The sequence below is a fragment of the Asterias amurensis genome, chromosome 4, assembly GCF_032118995.1.
Source record: "Asterias amurensis chromosome 4, ASM3211899v1".
Taxonomy (NCBI): Eukaryota; Metazoa; Echinodermata; class Asteroidea; order Forcipulatida; family Asteriidae; genus Asterias; species Asterias amurensis.
In genome coordinates, this window is record NC_092651.1 from 2,042,727 (window position 1) to 2,065,744 (window position 23,018).

General features: G+C 38.8%; 2 protein-coding genes across 2 annotated transcripts in view; both read left to right on the forward strand.

Annotated features, from left to right (window-relative positions):
- The window catches only part of LOC139936548 (uncharacterized), a 32,568-nt gene extending 12,909 nt beyond the window's left edge, over positions 1-19,659 (forward strand). Inside the window, exons 3-8 of the mRNA XM_071931377.1 lie at positions 2,628-2,966; positions 4,512-4,610; positions 5,103-5,210; positions 5,850-6,182; positions 15,504-16,766; positions 17,621-19,659. Of these exons, the coding sequence (XP_071787478.1) occupies positions 2,628-2,966; positions 4,512-4,610; positions 5,103-5,210; positions 5,850-6,182; positions 15,504-16,766; positions 17,621-18,222 (2,744 nt within the window). The 3' untranslated portion in view covers positions 18,223-19,659. The remainder of the gene's footprint in view (positions 1-2,627; positions 2,967-4,511; positions 4,611-5,102; positions 5,211-5,849; positions 6,183-15,503; positions 16,767-17,620) is intronic.
- Positions 1-23,018, forward strand: part of LOC139936369 (uncharacterized) — a 56,745-nt gene that overhangs the window by 28,949 nt on the left and 4,778 nt on the right. The gene's annotated exons all lie outside the window — the stretch shown is intronic.

Sequence of the window (23,018 nt, forward strand, 5' to 3'; positions counted from 1 at the left end):
TTGTTTATTTCTTCGAACTCATCAATGAAACAAATAATGTGCGGTTGCTAAAAAATGACAGTGGAATTTATTCATTTTTAAAATATTAGCCTAAAAAAGCAATTTTTTCACAATTTGGAGGAGAAAATGGTGATGAAAATATGTATTACCTTTAGAAGAAAATTTGATAGAATTTTATGGACAAGATGACAACTTAAAGGGACACACCGGCTCACCGTGTACGCAGTTTAGGGCTGTAGAATCATAATTTTTTACAGATGGTTGCTGTAAAAAAAATCTATAAAATGTCACGTAGTTAGCGAAAAATTATTAAAAAACCCAAAAGCGGTAAAAGGCCAGCGTAAACGTGTTTCCAGTCGTTGCAACTGTCAAGTCTTCGTGACATCGTCGCACAATATTGCAAGTAGACTGGTGCTTTGTTTATAGCAACGTTTAACTACGACGCAGCATAAGGATCCAGTCTATCCATAAAGTATAAACAACCAGCATATACGGATCAGGCAAATCCTTCGACGATGGAGGTAGTCGTGCTTCGACGTACATCCAAAGATCGTCACGAAGAACACAAAAAACTAACCCAGAATATGATGGGACAGTGACAAGTAAATAAAGCATTCCTGGCACCAACTTCCTGGTGAACTTGTGTCTGGTGGCCGACTAAATTTTTGAATAGTAAAGAAATTTTGTGAGCAGTATTTTCTGCTAAACAGATGAAACTGAGGGGCCCTGTTATTCACAGGAATCGTGAGGGATTCAAAAGCATCCTTGTGAGAATGTATTTTTAAATGTAAGCGTAGCTGCAAATCTTGAAACGTAAGCCTAGCTTGACTCGGGATTGAAAGCGTAATTTTTGATTTTAGCGTAACAAACCTAAATGATGTATATGGATTGTATGGATATGGAGTAGCTGCGTAGCTTGGAACGTAACCATATATTTTGAAACGTAAGCATATCTTGGAACGTAAGCATAGTTGGGTATCTTGGAACGTAAACGTAGCTGCGTATGGATCGTAAGCATAGCTGAGAAGCTGTGTAGCTTAGAACGTAATCTTATCTTTTGGAACGAAAGCATATCTTGGAACGTAAGCGTAGCTGGGTATCTTGGAACGTAAACGTATTTGCGTATGTAACGTAAGCGTAACTTGACTCGGGCTTGAAAGCGTACCTTTTGTATATATAGCGTAACTTGAGAAGGAACGTAAGCAAAACTTGGAATGTAAGCGTATCTTGGAACGTCATATTTTGGAAGGTATAAGCGTAGCTGGATATCTTGGAGCTTGACCCGGGCTTGAAAAACGTACCTTTTTGTATTATAGCGTAACTTGGAGGAACGTAAGCGTAGCTGAGTAGCTGCGTAGCTTGGAATGTAACCAAATAATACCTCAACAATCTCAAAAATAACAATTCATGCACAGAATTAGAAAATATTTTTCGGACAAAATTATGCTTTGAGGGAATTTTTTTATCATATTTTTTAAACCTTTGATACAAAATTATTTTTCACCTGTTCTTTTTTCGATCGGGGGGTCCGGTTTGTTTAATCCTTTTTTTTCTTCTTCATAAAACATTTTTTAAGCTACTCACACAATAACACTGTCAATATAACAAAATGCGGTATTCCTACGTTTTGACATCATCAATCTTTTTTTATTGTTTCCTGAAAACTCCTAGCAAAAAGAAATTAGGAGCCATGAAACAAAACAGAGTATAATATTGGAACGTTGCGATCATAAGAAATAACGGATTTGTCACGAGGTGTACCAACTGACAAACCCACGATGACAAACATGTACTCTGATGTCTGGCTCCCAACCCATCCCAAGCTCACGGCGAGACCCGCAAGCTGGGAGTTCATAGCGCCCGGGATTACACCTCCATCTCCCCACGAGACACGGCATGTGCCGTGCGTGATATGCCCCGAGGCTTATGTTCCGATTGCTCCACGCTGTGGGGCCATATAATAAGCTTCCGTTACATGGACTCTTTGAATGCGAATCTTACGTTAGATTTTTCACCGTTATTTACATTTTGTAGCGATAATTTGAATACATGATCTTTTTCGTCAATTACTCGTTAATAATTTAAAAAAAAAAAGATTTAAATTTGGTTTGGTAAGTTACTTTTAGATGACTGGAAGTAAAACTAGCCCGGAAGGTCACGTGGTTGTTTGTACCACTTTTTGGTTAGAACAATCACGCGACCTTCGTTTTTGATGATTTTTTTTAAGGACTGTACTTCTTCATTCCTGGAAACCTGTTGAATACATTTCTTAGTCTATTTTGTAGCCCAAATAGCCCAATTCGGCCGGTGTGTCCCTTTAAAGCTGTAATTTTGAATAAATCTATGGAAAATGCAGTTTAACATTTGAATAACAATAGGTCTAAACCTGTAGTTTTATTGATGAGCTTAGCAAGAATGGTTTTTGTGTGCGGGACTGTTACCGGTGTAATAGTAAACCACACACATTCAGTAACAATTGTAAAAGTTCAGAGGGGTCCAAATGATTGCATGGTACCCAACTGAAACATTCAGACAAGGGGTTTTCAAAGAAAAAACTTCTTGAGTTGCTCAAACCAATCTAAAGGCATAAATTACAGCAATGTTTCTGTCAATGTTTTCTCGCACAGAACTATCGATACAGGTTTACCCGGTGAAACAGGAAGGGAAGGAAGTTCAAGAAGAACTGAAAAGATTCTTTGAAAAGGTACATAGTGCAGAAGCACGAGTGACAGAAGCACTTTGTGTAGACAGCGAAGACTATCAGCTAAAGACCATGGAAGGATTAGAATGTTTGAGCATCGCTGTAAAAGTTCGAGCTCTTGAGCCTCTTCGGCAGCTTTGGAACTCATTCGTCCAGAAAAACATGGCGAAGAAGCTTTGTGGACTATTTCCATCAGAAGTCGACAAGGTTTTTATCTCGGATGATGATTATCGAGATGGTTGTAGATTCTTCGAAGCTACAAGAGGTTTGTTAAATTTTAAATCTTAGGATTTATTTAAAACATAACCGTTTGGTTTTCTATACTCAGCATTATAATTTTTTGCTCGAATGTTCGTGTCATATTTACGGGGGATTATGCTACTCTCACACCGGGGCAAATATTCTTGCGAATATGAGTATTTGAAATTCGTGATGAACTCACCCAAAAGTTGCGAATTGATAGTGAGTATGTTCTCGGTCGACCTTAAACCTCTCCTTACCAATATTTAACGCATTATACGCACACTTTACTTGCAGTAACTACCAATAGCTTACCAATGCTTACGAAAAAAGATGGCGAATTGCAGTCTTCACAACATCCGCTAAAATTGGGAAGCGCTTTGTATTGCCCCTCTCACATAGTGGCAAATGTTCTTGCTAAGATGAATGATTGAATTTCGCGTTGAATTCGTACAAAATGGCAGTGGGATAGTGAATATTTTTATCTTAGTCTCACATCTTAGCCATCTCCTTACCAGTATCTTACAGTATTACGAACGCTTACGCTTGCCAATGCCTTTACGAACGTTGCCAACGCTTACTCACGCTTAACCATGTTACCGATGCCTACGAAAATCGACGGCGAATAACGGTCTTCGCAACACTCGCTGAAATTTAGAAACCGGTTTCTAATTTGACTGATCTTCGTAAGGAAGGAGGTGGGGAATAATTTATGAACGTGCCGAATTTGTTATCAACGCTTACGAAGACATGGCGAATGTTGCGAAGTATGAGCGACTGTCACATTATTTCCTTCCGTTAGCATATTCGCAGGCATATTCGCCTTGTGAGCGAAGAATAAAGTGACCGATCTTCGTAAGGAGATGGAGAATGACTTGTGAACGTACCGAATTTGTTACCGATGCTTACGAGGACACGGCGAATGTTGCGCAGTTTGAGTGATTGTTCAATATTTTCGTTCGAAAGCACATTCACTAGCATATTCTCCCTAGTGTGAGAACAGCATTACCGGCGCAGTTAACATGCAACAGTCATAATAAAACCGATTCATATTTGTTTATATTTATTTCTTTTTTTTAAAGCAAATAATAATAAAAAGTACAACAAAGTACATTGATATGGTAAACACATTTTATCAAGTATGCCCAAGTAATAATGATTTCGAACGAAACAAAAAAAAAAACATTAAAAAACAAGAAGCAATGAAAAAAAAGGGGCCACAAAAAACCCACCTTAAGCCAATGAACTCAAGAAACAAGGAGTGATGCACTGATGACGGAATGAACAAAAGTCGGAAGCTATTTATTTATTTTTCTTTAAAAACCTGTAAACATGACAAACAATAAGTTCTAGCTGAAAGGGCTGTTGTAAAATCATCAAGATTGGTGACGTCATCATGTGTCAGTAATGCCTTTTAACTGCATTTTTAGAAGCCGCGTATAAACATGTATAACTTAACCAAAAGACTTTGAAGGGGTATAAAGCATAAAAATCAAACCTATTTAGTGAAAACGTACACAATTTTAATGATCCATCAATGGAAACTAGTTTTGTGTTTGTCTTGTTGTAGATGAAAGGGACACTACACGGCGTCATACCACAGCGAGTACACCTAATGAATCGCTGGTTGAGGAACAACCCCATTTACCCGGTACATCAGGTACACAGGGTGAGTTGTGTGTTTAGATGGTAAATTAAAACTATACTTACCTACTACTACTAATAATAAAACACTATTTATATATTAATATGAATAAAACATTCGTCAAAGCGCTTACAGCTTAATGAAAAGCAATCAGAAAACAAAACTTGTAAAGCGTAGTTTTCTGTTCGCTCCGCCCCAGCAGTCTGTCCAGGAGTGCATTTTTGGCGACCCTAACCAAAGCCCAACCAACTCAACAAGTCGGTTACCGGTTGGTCTGAACAGCATCGTCACCACGCTCAACCTAACGCGCGAAAACGCTCAACCGATAATGATTGTTTCTGGTTGGGGTCGACAAAATGCACCCCAGCTTGCACAGATTCTTGTTCTGGAAGTACGTCATGCGTGCAGTGCATAGCAGTGTGAGCGTGGTGTATGATGGGACCGAGCATTTTCTGGACAATAAAATTGCAAAGAGGTTCGAAAGGTAATCTATTACTTGTTTTTCTCTCAATCTAGAAACACCTGAGACGAGCCAGAGAGGACCAATAAACGTTGTAAATAAGTATTACCTACAAAAATGTCAGTTCTTATTCGGACCTTCATCTGGAAACACCACATATTTTGGTAAGAAACCTTAAAATTAATGTCACCGATCAATGGTGGCCCAGTGGAGCATCACGAATCGCAAATATTATGTTAGCGAATACATGCAATGTCGAAAGTATTTTTGAAAAGCATTGCTGAAAGCGAATGTTGCAAATTTATTTTGTAAATATATTTCCAAAATATTCTTTGCCGTGGAACAAGCCTCTTTGCAATTATTTTTGGATATCGCAAATAATCATCACATGAATTATATCAGACTTTGTCCCCTATCATGCAGTTTCCAAACCAAACTTTCGGATGCAGTTCTACGCTTGAATCAATTACTTTAAAGAAGTGCTGCCTGAGATGTTTGCAGTAGGCCTACCTGAAGGGACATGCATGGGGGTATTTTTTGTTTCTCGAAATGATTTTTTAATCCCTCGAAGTACTTGTTCCTGTCGGAGTTTTTTGTTGTTCCCTCAAACACATTTCGGAGAAAATGATTTGTAAAAAAAACCCACAGATTTGTAATAATGATCATGGCGGCAAGGGGGAAATATGATATATTCCACAGGTTTACTGTAGGATAAATATGTTGAAAACTAATCACTGAAATAAATTTAACTCTCATAGAGAATAACTGATGTTTAATGCATGTTCTTGTTTTCTACAAATCAGGTCCACAAATCGATCTCATCCCCCAAAGAGGTAAATTGGAGACCTTGTTTAAACAAATGAAAGATGTGCTTGCAACCGAAAACACCGACTGTGAACCTTTAAGTTCTCTTTTAACTCTCTTGAAAGAGGCAGAAGCAGTCTTGATTAGCTTCGAGATTGGATCTGTGAAGCTTAATGTACGAGTCTACAGTAGGGAAGGCCTGGAGAAACTCTGGCAGCTCTACCGTAGCGGGGAACTTCAGAGGCGTCTGGAGGTTGATTTACCCATACAAGGAGTCGACATCGATGAGAAAGAATACAAGGCAGGGTGTGAATTCTTTTCACACAGAAGAGGTTAGAAACTTCTCATATTAAATTGTGTACTTTATTAATATCACCCGTTTTTGTTCATCATTAATTCCGCAGCAGAAGAGAGTAGCACAGGTTCTTAAAATGTTACACACTAAAGTATTAATCATCACACGTTTTGCTACCGATGTTCAGTACGTCGTGTGAAGTTTATGCCCTTTAAAGCTATGGTAACATTCAAAACAACTTTATCCAGTTTTGGATAAAACAACTATCGAATCGGTGGCGTAAACAAGGGGCAAATGTCGTGTCCCTTCCATACCTCCACTGGTGTCCATGGCCAATATTAAACTAATATATATCTAAATCAAGTGTGAAATACCACGTTCTTTGTACTATAGTTAAACAAACCTAATTGTTCGTTCAAAAGGGTAAAATTAATGCTTTTGCTATGTCAGATTTTTGGCCCCAAACTTTAAAAAATATATTTTTTGAGTGAATGGTATTTCAAAGAGTATCTTTAACTTTTACTGTAAATGGTCAGGAACCATGACAAAAATTTAATAATAATAATAATAAGACTTGTAATGCGCACATATCCACCCTGCTGGGTGTTCAAGGCACAGTAAAACCAAAAACAAAACAAATACAAAACACAACACTAAGAAAAACAGACACAACAAAATTAGTCATTGAAAACCTGTGACATAAGATAAGTTTTGAGAAGAGACTTGAACTTTGCGGTACAGAGACAAGATCGAAGATTAAGTGGTAGAGACCGTCACCCCATGAGTGTCAAGACTTGGGTTCAATGAGAAGCATAGAACTTGATCGAAGATTCCTTGTCAGTTGAGCGAGAGGATGTCTTCAGCTGACGCCTTCTCGGAAAACTCTGATGGTCATCTTCCACGCATCCCGGTCCAGCATCAGCGTCCTAAGCTTGGATGTTTCCTGTTGTGTAGCGTCTTTCTTCAGCAGGTCTGCAAATGAAGTTCTTCTCCTGCCCTTGCTCCTGATTCCGTCAATGGGTTCCCAGAGAACTAGGGGGCACACAGCTAGCTCTGGATGGCGTACACAGTGGCCAGCAAGCCTCATCCTTCGTTCCCTGATCTTAACAGTTACCCTTGGTAGGGCAGCGTAGAGCTGGGAGTTTGGCATATGATCTTCCCAGTGCACATCAAGGGCCATCCGTATCATTCTTGTATATACCCCGTCTAGTGCTCTTCCTTGATTTGCGGTCATGTCGCGGCTCCATACAGAAGCACAGACTCAACTGTAGCAACGAACAGACGTCTCTTGATGTCATCATTGAGGCCCGCTCTCCACACTCGTCTCGTGCCATGTAGGGCCTTCCATGCCAGGACTCTCCTCACTCTTATTTCATTCTCAGTTGATCCTATGAGGAAGCCAAGGTATTTAAACTCTTCAATGACCTCTAGGGGAGCGCCATTTCGGGTCTTGATGGTACTGCCCACTGAGTTGATTGTCATCACCTTTGTCTTCTTTGAGTTGAGCTGTAGGCCAACTCGAATCTCTGGCTCTATTGTAGGATGATTTGCCTCAAGCATCCTCTGCCTTGCTGCGTGAACTCTTTGGTCGTTGCAGCTCTCCTTCTTTTTCTTTCTCTTGACTGGCTTTAGACAGGATTTTTCAGCATTTGGTTCGCAGACACAAAGTGCTTGTAGAGATCTGAGAGGTCAGCTTCGTCACTCTGTAGCACCTGGAACCTGTTCTTGACTTCAACAGCATAGCGAGTCTGCAGCTCCCTGTTTACTTCTAGCTCGCCCCACTCATACTTGGGATACAAGCTTCCCGTTTCGTTGGTGCTCTCAAGCTGAGTTGAACTGTCGCTGTTACTACCCTGTGACCTGAGTACAGGGACCGGAAGGAGCTGTAGGCTTCACAGTTGTTGACACTGTTCCTCCACTTCCTACGTACAAGAACATAGTCCAGCTGGTGAGTGGTATTCTGGGGTGATCTCCATGTCCACATCTTGCCTCCCCTTTTTTTTCGGATTCCTTGATGGAGTGTAAACTTGAAGCAGTTCAGAAATATAGTGGGAAACCTTGCCATTAAGAGCTTTGTGGACACGGAGGATCAGCTTGAAGATGATTCGTTGAGAGATAGGGAGCCAGTGTAGTTGTTTCGGAATGGGGGTGATAGAACAGGATTTTTCTAGACAGTGTCACAATGCGGGCAGCAGTATTTTGGAGCCGTTGAAGTCGGGAAACCTGGTTGTTAGGAAGACTGTAGAAAAAAGCATTGCCGTTGTCAAGACAAGATGTAACAAACACGTGAATGACCTTTTCAGTGCATTTGTCCAAGTACTTGCGAATCTTACCTATATGCCTGATGTGATATGATGATAAACGAACAATGTTGTTGATGTGTGGCTGAAGTGTCATCGATGAATAAAAAATAACCCCTAAGTTCCGAGCTTTAAGCGAGGGAGCTATCTGAGCAACACCGATGGAGATGTATGGCACTGAAACCTTATTTAACTATTGACGTGACCAAATAGAAGGAACTCTGTCTTATCATCATTTAACTTCAGGAAGTTTTGTTGTGTCCAACGTCGAATCTTTTGGATGCAGTTCTCAAGTCTTGCAACAGATGCATTGGCGTTTTCTTGAGAAGATTTAAACGGGATGTATAGCTGAGTGTCGTCTGCGTACACATGGTAATTCAGATTAATTTTCAGGATGATGTCACGAATCGGTAAAGTGTATAGCGTAAACCACTGCGGGCTGAGTACAGACCCCTGTGGCACAGAGTAGTTCAAAACAACAGGGTCGGATATCGCGGTGCCAATACATACATGCTGAGTTCTATTGTAGAGATACGATTTGCACCATGCTAGTGCTGTGTCCTCTATGCTAAGGTGATTCTGGAGTCGAGAGAGAAGGATGTTGTGATCAACAGTGTCAAAAGCAGCACTCGAGTCTAGCAGGACTAGTGCTGTAAGGTTACCATTGTCCATTGCAGAGAGAATATCGTTGCTCATACGGACTAGTGCAGCCTCGGTCCCATGGAAAGGCTTGTAAGCTGACAGGTTGAAAGTATGAATGTGATCAGAAATACGTGATGACACTACTCGTTCGATGACTTTTCCAAGATATTTAGGTGTTCAGGCAACAGCCCGAACAACTCTTTGATTTTGTTCAGTTTTTTTTAGGTGTTCGGGCAAAACGATTTCCTCTCAATCTTCGGCGTCAAATTGTACAATAGTTACCCTTCTGATGGCTTAGTGGTCAATGTGGAATTGAAGACAAAGTTTCGCTGAGATGGCCACCTACTTCAGTGATTCATGTTTTGGTTAAACACCAAGAAGCAGAGAACTTTCTCTATGTAGGAAAGGACGTTACGTAAACTAATCTATTTCTACCTCCATGCACGGACATTGATGTTACAATACAAAAAAAATTCAAAGAAAACAGAATGGTTAAAGTATAAGGACCAAGCAATTAGGAGGGGTCTTGCTAAAATAAAGTGCCGGATTAAACAAAACTTGAGTACAAACAAATAAATAAAACAATCCAGATTTAAGAACGGAAAAACAACCTATTATTTTATAAACAATATTGTAATAATAACACAGCCCCAAGTGTTATAAAATTGTCTCAAAACATGAAAATAATAATTGAGAAAGGCCATAGGGGTGCACCTCACTATAGGCCAAAGTTCATGCAAGCTTATTTCATAGGCCTACAAATTATTTTTGATTGTAATGTTTTGGCGTTCTTGGAATTAATAGTATAAATATAAGAATAATGTCACAATCAACTGCCAATAATTTGAACAACACTTTATTTTATGATGCTCAAATGATTGCTGAATTGTGGTCGAGGAAACTAGGAACTCAATGAATAATGACGTTCAGAGGCTGTTTTCAAGGCGTTTTTGATAAACATTTCCCTTTCGTTTAGTTGGTCTCTTATCCAGTCGTCATTATTCATAAGTTCCTATGTCCTCAACCACAAAAGCCATTTTGACAATATACATCATATGAAAGGGCTTTACTTACAGAGTCTATTTTCAAGGCGTTTTAAACGAACATTTCCCTTCCGGTTAGTTAGTCTCTTCTCTAGTCGTGATTATTCATCAGTTCCGATTTCCTCAACCACAAAAGCTATTTTAACAATCTACATATCATATGAAAGGGCTTTACGTACTTCACAAAAATGGATATGTTGGTGACCTTCTCTTGACCTTTCTAAACCGGAAGTGCATGTAAAATGCTTTGAAAAGGCCCATTTTCATGGGTTTTTCCTGTGATAATTGTCCACCAGGGTGTATTTTTGTACTCCCGGAAGCCGAACACCTTGTTTTTGTCAAAAAACTTAAGTCTAGTGTATTTTTAAGTTTGTTCGGTCAACTCAAAAATACCTTGTCCGCTAACAAAAACACCTTTTCCAAACTCGTATGAACTTGAAACTTCACAAATAGTTAGATATTCATTAGGAGAGAAAACCGTTTAAGTTACGTCATGATGAGGTCAACTGTTCTTGAATGATGGTCATTCAAAGTTTTATTAATATAAAATCATAACTTCTGATCTACACTGGGGATTCTTACAATCAATACATCATCGGAATCATCATTTAAAACTCCGTAAACGCCTCCCAGACATAATCCCATTTTGACCTTGTCTTACGGTTCAAAAGTAAGCATTTGTATATTTTCTTGGCCTAAGTGTTTATGCCTAACGCAGCATCGCGGCTACTATAGCTTGTTCAGACTTGTTTACACATTATACGCCAGTGCCATGCGCGTGCACATGGCGTGATTTGGCGTCGACTTAGATAAAATGATCAGTCGACTAACTGACATAATTTATCTCACCAAGTTGACTTACAGAAACTAAGAAGTTGACTTAACAGCCTGAACACGCGTTGAGATGTGTTGTCAAACCTTGTGCACCACTAAGAGAGCACTCTATTTCCTAGTCTTTATATTGCTTTTTAACTTAACTTTTGCGGGCTAAAACTAAATGTAATACTGTAACGCCCCTTTAAATGATGTTTGACCAGGCAAAGGTATAAAGTAGGTTCCAACTGTTACAAAATATTAGTTTGATTAGCCTGTGCTTAGCCTGCTCATGGGGGTTCCATTGTTTGTGATTAAATTTACTTCATTATCATTATGTTTGACAACTTGGACCGAGCACCTCTGGGTCAAAAGATGTTAAGGAGTTTTCATAACTTTACAAAATTATGATGTCACTTAACCATTGCTTCGTCCTTCGGATGGGACGTAAAGCCGTTGGTCCCATGTGTTATGTAACGCATATAAAAGAAACTCAGTGTACTTATAGAAAAGAGAAGGATTTCGCCCCGGTGTTCCCGGTCCGATCGGCAGCAAAATTGCACCATGGCACCTTGTAAAGCATTACATGGTGCTACCAGAATATTAGTATGATTAGCCCGTGCTTAGCCCGCTCATGGGGGTTCCATTGTTTGTGATTAAATTTACTTCATTATCATTATGTTTGACAACTTGGACCGAGCACCTCTGGGTCAAAAGAATTACGGATTTATTTTAAACACATGTCATGACACGGCGAAACGCGCGGATACGAGGGTGGGTTTTAAGTTGTGATACACGAAGTGTGGGCCTTGGGCAATACTGTTAACCGAAAGGGTCCAATGGCTTTAAGTCATGTTTGACGCCTTGGATCGGGCACCACTAGGGCAGGAGATGTTACGGAGGTTCCAAACGATACATAATTAGTATATGCTTAGCCCGGTTTTGGGCTCCAGTATTTTCTTATTTTATGTAAATAACATTATATGCGTTAAAGGAACACGTTGCCTTGGATCGGTCGAGTTGGTCTATAAAAAGCGTTTGTAACCGTTCTTTATAAAATACATAATGGTTGGAAAAATGTTGTAAAATGATCCACACAAATTTGCCTCGAAATTGCGTGTTTTTCCTTTTACTTTGCGAACTAACACGGTCGGCCATTTTTGGGAGTCATAAAAAACAGGATCTATGGAAAAGCTGAAAATAAAAACCATTTCGAAATATACCATTGTTATTCAATAGAGACGAATTGTAGTCACTTTGGTTCGGGAGTGAGGAAACTAGTAAAACACACATAAATCACAGTGCTGGGTGGGACATAATTTTATGCACCTGACAAATCTATGCATGGATATTCTTTAGAAGGTTTTGTTTGTTTGAATAGATTCACATGGTTCGTTGAATATAAGGGGGTTGGTTGTGGCGACAACAACCTTTGTATCCTTTTGACAACCATCATATATAATGTAACTTCACGGCTGATGGTTGCACTTTGGTATTGTCACTTTTCAACTCGGCTCCGTGACGTGTTGTCTGGTACCTTCCATACATACGTTTTGTTGTGAAGAGTTTAATTGTGTAAAGGCTTATAGTTTGATGAATAATATGACAAAAACAAACTTTTATCCTTTTGAACTGAATTCATGATTTATTGTCTCATTCTCCTCACGTAGCTATTTAGTAGGGTCAAAACGTGAGGCCAGTAACACTATTTTGCAAGTACATGTACACCATGTAATGTTAGATGGACGCAGTTTGCTAACAGCCATTAAGCTTTTTTAAATAAAATCAGTAAATTAATAATTTTGCTTGTTACATAAAATAAAATTGAAGAGGATGCCTGAATTGACTAATACAATCGGAGTTGGACGAGGTGTAGACTTGATTCAAGTCTTAGATTGTGGTTATTCTTCTGCATCCCAGGCACGAAAAACGCCCCCACATTATTAGCGATCACGCGGGCCCTAACTCGCAATCTCAATACACACACGTTGCAACGTGTGCAGGCTGTGTATAAGTAAACTTCTTAATTAGTTACTGTAAGTCGACTTGGTGAGATAAATTATGTCAGTAAGTCGACTTACCATTTTATCTAAGTCTACTTGGTGAGATAAATTATGTTGTTAAGTCAACTGATTGTTTTGAATAAGTCGACTTGGCAAAATAATATGTCGGTAAGTAACTGATTCCATGAAATAAGTCGTCTTGATGAGATAACGTATGTCGGTAACTCGATATGTCGGATGGCACTCCTGGATCTCCGTATGCACACGGTGCCTGCGAGATGCGGGGGTGTATTCCTGATGGATTTTCTTTAAAACCCCATGAAGGATATCACAAGGGCGGCTTCCTGGAAGAACCCTTACATGTTCTCTGACTGCTACCTGAAGGACGGTCTGCAGGTGGATGGAAGAGAAGGTCGAGCCGTGTTGTAGCAGCCAGCCGAGCTGTGAAGCCTGAAGAAGCTCCACCTCGTTAGGGATCACGCTTGTATGTGATTTTCCCATATAATAGAGGGCTAACATTACAATAAGTTTTGTTCACCCATGGAGACGAAACCTCCATTCATTCGGGCATGGAACTTAATCGGGCCTAGGGTCCGCGAGGCGTTCTCTGACCTCTGAACTGGAGCGCGCCTGGGTCCTACGCCCCTAAAGAAATGCAGTAGCACCGTGTATACCCACCGCCTTTCCTCGGTGCGAGTCTATGCAAATTAGTAATTCAAATCTACCTGTAAGTAGAGTGAAGTAGACTCTCCCCCCCACAGAAGTGTGGATGGGGTCTACGAAGGACTACTTACCGGTAGAGTATCCCTCCCTCCTTCCCCACATACTTGGTTCTTGGGTGCTTACATTTTGGTAGGGCTCATAGAAAAGAGGACGACTTCGTGTCAAGCATGTCATGGGGCATGGGTAGGACGGTGGAGGGCGCTATTGTGTGTAAAGTCTTAGCAATATTGCCTGGCGGCATAGGGAATATGCAAATTAGTAATTTGACTCTACCGGTAAGTATTCGTTTGTAGACCCCATCCACACTTCTGTGGGGGGGGGGGGGAATTTAAACTCATCCCGAATCATACACTTATGGATGTTTTCAATGATACCTTCAAGTTTGGTTTGAAAAATATCATGAATTTCCTTGGATTTACCCTTTATGTGATATTACTACCGAGGAATTTTTAAAGGATAACATCACCAATAGCAAAGGTACATGCTTCAGCTTTGCCACCACGGATGGAGATGGACTTGCATTTGACCGGCTTAAGCGTGAGCCCCATAGATTTAGTGATATTATGGATTTCGTTCATGAATTTTTGATGTCTTCTTTTGTCGGACGTAATGAGACAGAAATCTTTGGCAAATGGAAGGGTTATGTAGCGACATCCCTCTAGATCATAACCATATTTTTGTTCTTGCGACTTAAGGTGTTGCACAATCGGATTAAAGACCGTCAAGAAGATGATTGGGGACAAAGGATCGCCTTGAAAAACTCCTGGTTTGAATGGGAAGGGATCTGACACCCACCCTGGTCCCCGTACTTGACCATTTATTCTAGAATACAGAGTCTTAACATATTTACAAATAGAGTCAGGAATACCATTTCTCTCAAGTGTGTGGTTGATAAGGTTATGCTCGACTGAGCCGAAAGCGCCAACCAAGTCGAAAAAAGTCACATGTGTTGTCTTTTTCTTATTTCTCGCAGTTGCAATGAGTTCATTCCTGACGAACGAGTGCTCTGTGCACCCATTGATGCCCTTTAGGAAGGCTTTTTATGCACTAGAGTCAAGCAAGTCGTTACGTAACATAATACGATGAAATTCTTTCTGACAAGATTTGATGGAAAAGTTTCCCCACACATGACGTCAGTGCGATCATCCGGAAGTTTTTAGGATCGGTTGTATCACCTGCCTTGTAGATAAGGGTAACTGTTTGACCAGCTCTGAGGGGGATCCCCAGTGTTTAAGAGTTTTGTGAAAATTGTCGCTAAGATGTGATGGGTAGCTGGAAGCTTGCGAAGGATGCCATACATGATGCCGTCTGGGCCAGGCGCAGAAGTAGCACTTTTTTTACTCGGAGTAGCTTTGACATCCTTGGGACGAACCGGATCGAGGTTAAATGGTTGAACAGAAAAGTACTTGTCGTGTATTGGTAGATAGGGGAACCAATTAAGTGCCTGTAGATCAATGGGGTGTGGATTTCCATACTTGTAGGGGAAGTATGTGTTAGCGTGCAGATCGGTAAACGTTGGTACCTCTGGTTTCTTATCCAGAGTCCCATCCACACACTTTTGAGCAAACTTCCAAAAGTTTTTCCGGTATTGGGTTTCGTGAAGTCTGGAAGTGCTTTGTTTACGTTTATTTTCCTCAAGTTTTTTGAGGAAGTTGTGCGTTTTAACAGCCTGGTTAAATGCCTTTCTGTCTTCCTTTGAAGCATTTTTTCCAAACGCCTTTTTTCGGAGATTTGTTTTGATGCCATAATCTGTAAGTTTAAAGACGTTGTTTTCATAAACTAAATGCTTTTCTTATTTAAAAGTAATGTTTTGCTCCTTTGTCCTTGTTTTCAGATAAAATGGCTTCGTCAAACCCATCAAAGGTTTCAGCTCTTCAGAAAATTGTCCAGAAACATCTGGAGTGTGGTATTTGCTTCGAGCAATATAATGATCCCAGAGTTCTTGACTGTCCACACAGCTTCTGTAAAACCTGTTTGCAGAAATACCAGTCTACCAACTACAAAGATGCTACGATGCTTATTTGTCCCGTGTGTCTAAAAAAGACACAACTTCATCAGAAAGATGTTCAAGCTCTCAAGACTAACTTCAACATAACTCGTTTTGCAGATCAACTGAAGCTGGTCAGCTTATCTGAAGACAACCAGTGGGTTTGTAAACTATGTAAGGACAAAAATGAGGCAACTCATTTCTGTTTTGACTGCCCTGCGATCTTTTGTGCAAACTGCTACCAAGTGCACCAGAAAAGCCACACAGTAAACACTTTGAAAGACATTAGTGATGGGAAGATTCCAAGCAAAGACAGAAAACGAAAACGCCGTCCAGAATGCCAAACTCATGAAGGTGAAGTGATGTGGTTCTACTGTACAACATGTGATGTGATGATTTGCCAAGTTTGTACTGTCATAGATCACTGTAAACCACAACATGAGTATATTGACTGCAACCAAACCTCATCCACATACAAACAGTCATTGGCTCAACTCTTTACTCCCCATGAAGAAACCATGAAGAAGCTTGAACAATCTCAAGCAACTGCCTCAACAATGAAAGACAACCTAAACATTGCAGCTAAGAGAACCATGGCAGACTTGAGGAACAGAGCTGATGAGATCAGGGCTGAGGTAACAGCTCAAGAGAGTCGCATCATGGATGAAATAAAAACCATCCTTAAAGATCGGAACAAGAAATTGGAGGAATTTGAGCAAGCAGTGAGTGTGAACTTGCAGCAAATACAGCAATCACTGCAGACTGCCAAAGATGTCAGCAAGAATTCATTAGCTCCTGACCTCTGTGCAGTCTATTCTACTATCAGTCAGGACTTGAAGGTACTCAGAGATCAAAATCAACCCAAGATAGATCTGACCCTTTCCCATCTGAGATTCACTCCAGATGTTTGTGACATCTCCCTTGGTAATCTGATTATGAAGGGGTCAAGGTGGGAGCTTTCTTTGGAGTATGGTAAAGAAATCGGTATGCTTGTGGATGTTGATGCCTCCTTACCTGGGGATGAGATGGCAGTGGCAGACTACATGAATAGCAGAGTGGTAATCTACGACACTACAGGACAACAGAAGAAAATAATCAACCTACCAAAACGTAAGTCCTTTACAATTTAATTCGTTAGTTAGAGGTGTATTTATGCTGTAACTCTCAGTTCAAACAGTTATAAAAGCTGCAGTTGATTAGTTGTCAGTCGAACAATGAAAATAAGTCACTACTGTCCAAAACTGAAACCAAATCTGAAAAAGTTTAATCAAATTGATCAACTCAAGTCAATCTTTAAAACCCTGCAGTGAGGGACCTGTTTGGTTGCAAGGCCCCTTTGGTCCCCCACATAGGTTTTAAATGGTTTTTTTATATTTATAATTCAAACAATTATAATATCTCAGTTTTTTGTTCACTCCGCCATGTATTGCCTGGGTTCATTTTATTTTGTTTTAAATCAGTTCCAATGTTGAGATTGATTAATTGACCTTGCAGGCTAGTGCTGTTGTTATACATACTTTCTACACGATCACTGAATTCACTCTTATCTACTGTCATTCTGAAGATTTACATTCTTCTATTCAACACCATCAACAAAGAAGTTTCTATTTGTAAATGAATGAATAAATAACAACAATTAATGTTATTAAGGTAATTCATTTTAAGTAAAGACTGGAAATAAAAGTTAACAAGACTATCTTCAAAACCAAAGTTCTCTTGATAGTAGTCACCTTGCTAGTATGAACAGATTACTGTTTATTGTCCTACTGTATTTCAAAGTTGCACGTAGGTGCTTTGTGAGTTACTAGCAAAGTAATACTGACTTTTCTAATATAGGAAAAAAATTAATAAAGCAAACATCTCTTTTGCATTTTTCACAATCATCAAATTAAATAGATTGAAAGTAATTTGCGAATGAATGATCATTGGATTGAGTCCTATCCATTTGTTTATTTGTTTTTCAGGTCCAGAGTCTATTGCTGCATTCAAGAATCAGTTAGTGATTGTAGATGAGACCAACTCTGTCAAGATGTACAATAGGAAAGGCAAGAAGATGTTTAAATTCCACACAGTGCCTCATAGTGAGGTGGGCAAGACATCAGTACACCTCCACAGTGTAGCAGTCATAAAGGATACAATCATGGTCGGGGATGCGAAGAGGTCAGTTATAACTAAACACAGATCCAGTGATGGTTCACTCATAGACACTGTTTCAGTTCAGACTAGACCTTTGTACTTGGCCATTGACAACAAGGACAGAGTTGTATTCGGTGGGGGCATTCAAGTAGACATTGTTGGAGTCGATGGTGGTACACTTAGCATCTATCCAAAGATCGATAGTCAACCAGTTCAAAACTGCAGAGGTGTATGCTGTGACAGCTCAGCTATCTACATTGCAGTGTGGAATGGGTTTAACACTAGTCATATTCATCAGTATGACACTCGGGGTAGATTTCTCAGCTGTATTGTTCAGGGTCTGTACAACCCAGGTGGAATATCATTGACATCAGATGGTCAGCAGCTTGCAGTGGCTGACAGTTCAGTAAAGATTTATAACAAGGTGTAATGTTATCTGATTATGATGATACTGGTAAGAGAAATAAATGCTACAAGTACAACATGTACATTGACATGTAATGACCACAGTGTGTCCATACAGCTCAATGAAAATCAATCTAGAATTCAAAAAGATGTGTGTTTAATCAAGCAATAATCTTATCAGTTCAATTGATCAATAATATCAGTAAAACATCCACACAATTGTCTTATTTCAAACCTAAACGTAGTGAACTCTTAGTAATGTTTAATTAACTTTTCTTAAAACACCTACAAGTTATTTGTTTTCCTAAATCACCCTCAGATTCTTCCATGAGAAATGTTACCAGCCTTTGCCCTCCTGTTTTTATGAAATTGGAGAGTAGTTCAACATGTACATTGACATGAAATGTCCATACAGAATGTCCATACAGCTCAATTAAAAATAAATCTAGAGTTGTAAAAGTTGTGTGTTATTCATTCTTTAATCAAACAATAATCTTATCAATTTAAAATTAGAAGCTCACATTGAGGTCAATCAATTTATCAGTAAAACATCCACACAATTGGTTAATCCAAACCTAATTGTAGTGAACTCTTAAAGTTTATTTAACTTTTCTTAAAACACCAACAAATATTTGGACATGTGAATGGACATGCAGGCTCTCACTGGAAATAATTTGAGTTGATTTATTTGATGTTTTATGGTAGATTTTGTCTTAAATCACCTTAAAATTTCAATAATAAATGTTTAATACCAGCCTTTGCCCTCTATTGTTTATGAAATTGGAGAGTAATTCAAAGCTTTTCAGTATAAACTTGGACGTCATTCAAACATTTATGGGTAGTTTGTGGTTCTTAAAAGATTTCTGACCACTCGGAAAAGTACTAATGTGACATTAGTCAAGTGTCTATTAAAAAGATTTACAAAGTCTACTTCATTGATTTGTAATCAGAAGTATAACATGCTGTGCTAGTTGAGCAGAATTCATTTTATAAACATCATGGTTGACTTGCAAAGGAACAATGGATTACCTTGTTTATTGTTTATGTTATGTTGTATGGCCTAATTGTATTGGATTCTAATGTAATACTTTTGTGGTATTAGTTGTTGAATATAATAGTAAGCAAACAAAATTGCAGATCAGCCAAAATAATGAGGAGCATTGAAAGGTCACCTCTGATACCAATTTTTAAACAATTACCAGAAAGACTTTGCAACAGACATCAACTGAAAACACATTTGGAATTGTTTCTAAAGTGTGACTAGTCGGCTCTTTGGTAATTTATGACTAGACCGATATTTTTTAGTTCATCAAACTGAACTTGATTCTACATGTAGCTCTGATGAAATCCTACTGGTATGTAGTTGTTGACCAACCTACTGACATTACAATCTGAGAATGAGTAAACATGGAGTACAGATCTAATTGGATCTAGAGTCAGGATGAGTAAACATGGAGTACCCCCAACTTCCCTGGTAAGCTGGATGGCTTTATACTAAGCACTCTAAATACTCCTGGATGACCCTGAATGTAGGTCAGATTGATCCAAACATGGGTCAGGTCTAATTGAATCTAGAGTCAGGGTCAGTTTTGAGTTTGGAGTTCTTAGAGTACAGGGCAACTGTGAAGCAGGTTTGCTCTTGTAGATACAACCCTCCTACAATCGGTGCCTTTTTGTAACAAGTTGATACACCATTTGAAACAATTCAAGTGAATGGTTTGGAATGGTATGATAACTGTGCACACAGTTGGTTCTCCAAATGGTTTCGAATGGTGGTGCAGCTGGTACAGAATCCTATGAGGATTGTTTTAAGTGGTGCATCAAAGATCCCACTATGTCTTGACTGAGAAATACCAGGCGGTGTGGGGTGACCAATCTGTCCCTGGCTACACGAGGTTACCATACACTATGTCATAGACACTACAGGATTTGTTTAACAGCTTGCTGACCATCTGAAACCACTCGGCTATGGTAATGCACACAGGTACAGTGTATGCACAGCTCAAAACCATCTGAATGGTTTTGAGTGGTAGTACAGCTTATTTTCATCAACCCTGCTCAAATGGTACTGCCATGTGTGTACAAAAACGATGGGGTTCGTGAATTTTGAATGGTTTTCAATGGTATATCAGTAGGAGGGTTGTCTGATCATAGTGTGGAAAAAGTAGAAGTAGAAATATTTGACTCTGAATCAATAAACACCATTGTTCACTGAATTGATCAAAGTTTCTGATGACATAACTTCTTAATGGTCTATGTAGATTGTTGTATTCCTATATCTTCATTTGACAATTGAACTTGTTATTAAAAATGATTCTTCCAATTGACTGTGATTGCTTTGATGTTAAGAAACAAGTGTACATTATGATCAAGTCATATAAATATAAACATTTGTTTGGTATTAACCAATGAAGGAAGTTAAGTCTATTTTCTATAATCAAGTTTTTTTCTGTAGTTAGTAAAAAGAAGTTTTTGGCTGGTTTGTTGAACTATCTGAATTTGGTTTGATGTTAAGGAACATGTGTAAAGTGATGTAAAGATAAATAAACTGTTTTTGCTGTTTGACCTTTATTGGGAGTAAATTTTACTGGACTAAGATTGTTTATCTGTGGTTAGTTCATATAGACAGTAGTTTAGTTAATGTTTCAAACTAGGTTTGATCTGTGTTTATATGGTTTTATGTACTTGACACTATTGGTAATTACTAAAAATGTAGATTGTTGTATTCTTATATCTTCATTTGACAATTGAACTTAACCGCCGAGCGGTTATGAGCACCGAATTCAGACTCTGGTGTTTCTGATCAGCAGAGTGTGGTTTTGAATCCCCAGCCGCGACACCTGTGTCCTTAAGCAAGACACTTAACCATTGCTTCGTCCTTTGTTGGGACGTAAAAGTCATTGGTCTCATGTGTTGTGTAGCGCATGTAAAAGAACCCAGTGCACTTATCGAAAAGAGAAGGGGTTCGCCCTGGTGTTCCTGGCTGTGGCTGCTGTATGCGCTGTAGCACCTTGTAAACCCTTATAAGGTGCTACATAATTGGTTCTCAGAATTCATCACTGCAATAACCTATCTTTCCGAAAGTTTGTATAAACTCAGTGCCTTGGATATTATTATTATTATTAATGATTCTTCCAATTAACTATAATTGCTTTGATCTTAAGAAACATGTGTACATTATTATCAAGTCATATAAATACAAATACTACATACATCTTACATGTATATGAGTTTGATATTAACCTATGAAAGGAGTTTACTTTAGTTTCATTGTATAATCAAGATAGTTTTCTGTAGTTAATAGTGGAAGCAATTTTATTACTTCCAAGTTCCAACTATCTTGATTTGCTTTTATGTTAATTGCACTGGACACTTTTAGCAATTACTCAAACAAATTGTTGGCATAAAAACTTACTTGGTAACGAGCAATGGAGAGCTGTTGATTGTACAAAACCTTGTGGGTAACAGATCCCTCTGAAGTAACATGGTTTTAGAGACAGAGGTATTTTTTCTCTCTAAAATACTGAACTACTTTAGGTCTAAAGCCTTGTTTTACACATCTGAAAGTATGCAAAGTGTTGCAACAAGGGTGCATTTTCTTTCTTTATTCTCTTGCAAATTCGATGACCAGTTGAGCCCAAATTTCCACAGGTCTGTTATGTTATGCATATGTTGGGATACACCAAGTGAGAATACTGGTCTTTAACATTACAAAACGTGTCCAGTGCCTTTAAGGAACAGGTGTACATTATGATCAAGTCATATAAATACAAACACTTTATACATCATTTATATGAGTTTGGTATTTACCTAAAATAAAGGAGTAACTTTAGTTTCATTGTATAATCAAGATTGTTTTCTGTAGAAGTGTCTTGGCCAAGTGGTTAAGAGCAAAGATTTCAAACTCTGGTGTTTCTGATTAGCAGAGTGTGGGTTCGAATCCCCCAGTCGTGACACTTGTGCCCTTAACCAAGACACTTAACCATTGCTTCATTTTTCGGATGGGACGTAAAGCCGTTGGTCCCATGTGTTGTGTTCACATGTAAAAGAACCCAGTGCACTTATCAAAATGAGAAGGGGTGTATATATAGAAAAGTTTGAAGTTAACTTTAGTTTCATTGTATAATCAAGACTGTGTTATAAAGCTATTGTGTTATAAAGCTATTAGAAGTAGTTGTATTGCTGATACTTCCAATTATCTGGATTTGCTTTTATGTTAAAGGGAAGGTACACATTTGGTTATTGTCAAAGACCAGTCTTCTCACTTGGTGTATCCCAACATAGGCATAAAATAACAAGCCTGTGAAAATTTGGGCTCAATCGGTCATCGAAGTTGCGAGTAAATTATGAAACAAAAAACACCCTTGTTAGACAGATGTGTTTGCTTTCAGACAGGAATAAAAGACTTCTAGCTAGAATTCCTTTATTATTTATACTATCAACTGCTCTCAAATGCACGTTACCAAGTCAGTTTTTAAGTTAATATTTGCTTTGAGTAATTACCAAACGTGTATCTTCCCTTTAAGAGACAGGTTTGTTTTATGATCAAAAATTATTGGAAAGGCAGTGGACACTATTGGTAATTGTCAAAGACTAACCTTCACAGTTGGTGTATCTCAACATATGCAGAAAATAACTAACCTATGAAAATTTGAGCTCAATCGGTCATAGAAGTTGTGAGATAATAATGAAAGAAAAAAACTCCCTAGTCACGCAAAGTTGTGTGCGTTTAGATGGTTGATTTTGAGACCACAAGTTCTAAACTTGAGGTCTCGAAATCAAATTCGTGGACAATTGGTCTTTCTCGAAAAACTATGGCAC